The sequence below is a fragment of the Nematolebias whitei genome, chromosome 5 (genome assembly GCF_014905685.2).
Source record: "Nematolebias whitei isolate Nwh7 chromosome 5, NemWhi1, whole genome shotgun sequence".
Lineage (NCBI taxonomy): Eukaryota > Metazoa > Chordata > Actinopteri > Cyprinodontiformes > Rivulidae > Nematolebias > Nematolebias whitei.
In genome coordinates, this window is record NC_056502.1 from 44213409 (window position 1) to 44217825 (window position 4417).

The 4417-nt window shown below is 41.2% G+C and overlaps 1 protein-coding gene across 1 annotated transcript in view; it reads left to right on the forward strand.

Moving 5' to 3' along the window:
• snrka (SNF related kinase a) overlaps nt 1-4417 on the forward strand; it is a 142650-nt gene that overhangs the window by 78067 nt on the left and 60166 nt on the right. The window contains exon 3 of the mRNA XM_037677324.1: nt 3012-3224. Within this exon, the coding sequence (XP_037533252.1) occupies nt 3012-3224 (213 nt within the window). The remainder of the gene's footprint in view (nt 1-3011; nt 3225-4417) is intronic.

Here is a 4417-nt window from a genome sequence, read left to right on the forward strand (position 1 = left end):
CAAACTTTAAAGGGTGAACAGGGTGACAGAAAATATAATTTATGGGATGTGATTCGTGACAATTAAATCTGCTCTTATGCTGAACATATCCTATTTTACACTAAGTCAAGCACCCAGTGGTCTTCACTGAGGAAATGCATTCACTCAAACATTTGTCTGTGTTTCAGATAATTTATTTGAGTGTTTGAAGTCACTATTAACTCAAAAGCTCTTGAGAAAACACAACCTTGTCACATTTTTGTGTTGTAAGTTTGAAAATATCTTTTCAAAGAGTAATTGAAATGTAAAGCTAAAAAGTACATCACTTCTCCAGCTCAACGTAGAAGAACTCAAGCTGCTTCATTGTACTTTAAAGAAATGCAGTAACTTTTTTATACTCATTTTTGCTTTGCTATTACCGATAATTTTGAATCAGAAGTTACATATTTCATGTAACTTGAGAAAAAAAATTGTTCTCCTGAAAATTTGTCTTGTGTTTTACAAACCGGATTCCAAAAATGTTGGGACACTAAACAAATTGTGAATAAAAACTGAATACAATGATGTGGAGGTGCCAACATCTAATATTTTATTCAGAATAGAACACAAATCACAGATCAAAAGTTTAAACTGAGAGAATGTATCATTTAAAGGGAAGAATCTGTTGTTTCCAAATTTCATGGTGTCAACAAATCCCAAAAAAGTTGGGACAAGTCCATTTTTACCACTGTGTAGCATCCCCCCTTCTTCTTACAACTCTCAACAGACATCTGGGGACAGAGGAGACCAGTTTCTCAAGTTTAGAAATAGGAATGCTCTCCCATTCATGTCTAATACAGGCCTCTAACTGTTCAATCGTCTTGGGCCTTCTTTGTCACACCTTCCTCTTTATGATGCGCCAAATGTTCTCTATAGGTGAAAGATCTGGACTGCAGGCTGGCCATTTCAGTACCCGGATCCTTCTCCTATGTAGCATGATGTTGTGATTGCTGCAGAATGTGGTCTGGCATTATCATGTTGAAAAATGCAGGGTCTTCCCTGAAAGAGATGACGTCTAGATGGGAGCATATGTTGTTCTAGAACCTGAACATAGTTCTCTGCATTAATGGTGCCTTTCCAGACATGCAAGCTGCCCATGCCACAAGCGCTCATGCAACTCCATACCATCAGTTATGCAGGCTTTTGAACGGAGCGTTGATGACTACTTGGGCTATCCTTGTTCTCTCTGGTCCGGATGACATGGCGTCCCAGTGTTCCATAAAGAACTTTAAACCGTGACTCATCTGACCACAGAACAGTCTTCCATTTTGCCACACTCCTTTTTAAATGACCCCTGGCCCAGTGCAAACGTCTGAGCTTGTGGAGCTTGCTTAGAAATGGCTTCCTCTTTGCACTGTAGAGTTTCAGCTGGCAACGGCGGATGACACGGTGGATTGTGTTCATTGACAATGCTTTCTGGAAGTATTCCTGAGCCCATTCTGTTATTTCCTTGACAGTGGCATTCCTGTTTGAGGTGCAGTGACGTTTAAGGGCCCGGAGATCACGAGCATCCAGTAGAGTTTTACGGCCTTGACCCTTACGCACAGCGATTGTTCCAAATTCTCTGAATCTTTTGATGATGTTATGCACGGTTGATGATGATAACTTAAAAGTCTTTGCTATTTTACGCTGGGTAACACCATTCTGGTATTGCTGCACTATCTTTCTACGCAACAATGGTGGAATTGGTGATCCTCTTACCATCTTGGCTTCTGAGCGACACTGACACTCTGAGAAGCTCTTTTTATACCCAATCATGTTGTTAATCGACCTAATTAGTGTTAATTGGTCTTCCAGCTGTTCGTTATTTGCTCAATTTCCTTTTTCCAGCCACTTATTGCTACTTGTCCCAACTTTTTTGGGATTTGTTGACACTGTGAAATTTTGAATCAACATATTTTTCCTTTAAAATGTTACATTTACTCAGATTAAACTTTTGATCTGTCATCTATGTTATATTACGAATAAAATATTGACATTTTCCGTCTCCACATCATTACATTCAGTTTTTATTCACAATTTGTTTAGTGTCCCAACGTTTTTGGAATCCGGTTTGTAGACGTAACTAAAACATATGACATGTCAGAATTGCTCTGCTAATTTCAGCTCATATCACTATTAAAACATATTAATATGTCAGTGAAGACTGCTGTGTAAGGAGCTGAAAAGTGATTGAGACATTACAAATGAGACAAGCTGGTCTGGGGAGCTCAGTCCTCACCTCCTTCTACAGGTGTGCAGTGGAGAGCATCCTGTGCTCCAGCATCAATGTGTGGCATGGAGGCTGCACAGCTGCAGAAAGAAAAGCTTTGCAGAGAGTGGTGAAGGCTGCACAGAAGTCTGTTGGAGTCAGTCTCCCCACCATCACAGACATCTACACCTCCAGATGCAGCAAGAGGGCCACCTGCATCATGAAGGACCCCACTCACCCAGCACACACACTTTTTGCCCCGCTCCCCTCAGGAAGGAGGTTGAGGAGCATTAAGTGTAGAACCAATAGACTGAGGAACAGCTTCTACCCTGAGGCTGTTAGACTTATGAATCTCTAACCAGAATAATTACTGTTATTTAAAAATCACTGTAATGCCACTTTGATTGGTGATGTGCTGCTGATCTCATGCTGCTGATTGTTTCATGCTGCTGTGTTCATTCGTACTCATCTGCTCACAAAGACTCATGTTCGTGCTGCTGTTGTTTGCACTAAGTGTTTAGCACATTTTTTAGTTTATATATTCGATCCTTATTTACTGTTTCTTTTTACAATTTATATTTTTGCTATTGTTGGATGTAACTGGGACCCTGTGTGCACAATTTCATTCCACCTCATGTACCACCTGTTGTGAAATGACAACAAACCTACTTGAACAAATCAAAACCTTCCACAAGACAGACTAAGACTATATTCCTTTGTAAATTCAATACTGATTGTTTGTTTACATATCTAAAATCACTAATATAACTTCTCCATGTTTCTTGTTCGCTTTTTCTTCCAGCCTGATCGACCAGATGCTTCAGAGGGACCCCAAGCGCCGAGCTTCTTTAGAGCTGATTGAAAGCCACGCATGGCTACAAGGAGTGGATCCATCACCTGCCACCAAGTACAACACCCCTCTGGTCTCTCACAAGCATCTGTCTGAAGAGGAGCACAACAGCATCATTCAGCGCATGGTGCTGGGAGACATCGCTGACCGAGAGGCTATAATTGAGTAAGTTTGAATCCAGGAAAGCTCATAAAGTCAAACTGCACACTGTGTTTTAATCCATCAGCATAAAATGTGAACATCTCCCCTCTGGGTGGTGATCTTCCCTGCAAGCGATTGACCAACTGATGAGCAGAATTTATGATGTGATTATCCTTTCACTTGTTTTTTCCCCCAATTTTATCTGATTTCTTTGCTCCTCCCATGCTGTGCATTTACACATGCTTTACAAGATGTTATGTACAACTGTGTTACTCTGTGCCTTATTATCAAATTAGCAGGGCTTAAAGCGCTCCGGCCAGGGGCCAGATTTCAGGCTGGGGGCCGGATTTCCGGCTTGGAGACAGCCCGCCAGTCCACCTCAACTTAACTTTGGTTGATTGACAGGGATTACATCCAATCACACTGAAGCTCGCATTGTCTTGACCAATTACTAACAGGAAGGCGAGTCTTAGAAAAGCAAGCACGTGTGTATGCGGCTTGGCAGTCATATCAATGCAGAAGATGGAGTTTGTCACACCGGGATAAAATATAGTTTTACTGTAGAAACAAGTGGCGCTTTGCCTTCTCCATAACAGGAGGTGATTTCACCTCCTACTCGAGTGTACGGCGCCTCCTACTCTGACTGATGACTTGTCCCCTTTGGAGCGAATCGAAGCGCAGGCAAATGACCAATTTCAGCCTCTAGCAGGAAAGACACAGCATCTCAGCGTCTTCATTTAAATTTGTGTCAAAACTACAGATTTTAAACCAACATTTTTCAGTCAGGTCATCATGACAGTTTCTTTTTTGTGTTGAAACGTTTCACCTTCGATCCGGAAGGCTTTATCAGTCAAGGAAACACACAACACAAAACTGATTCTTCCCCTTTCAACCAGTTTGACACGACTGTCAACAAGGAAGAGAGCCAGCAATGGAGAAGGGGGCATGACAAAGAGACCAAAGTGGAACAAACCAGTTATGTTGGTGCTAAGATGGAGTAAGCTGTTGGAGGAAGAATCAGTTTTGTGTTGTGTGTTTCCTTGACTGATGAAGCCTTCCAGATCGAAGGTGAAACGTTTCAGCACAATAAAAGAAACTGTCCAAATGACCTGACTGAAAAATGTTGGATTGTACAGGTCCTTCTCAAAAATTAGCATATTGTGATAAAGGTCATTATTTTCCGTAATGTAATGATAAAAATGAAACTTTCATATATT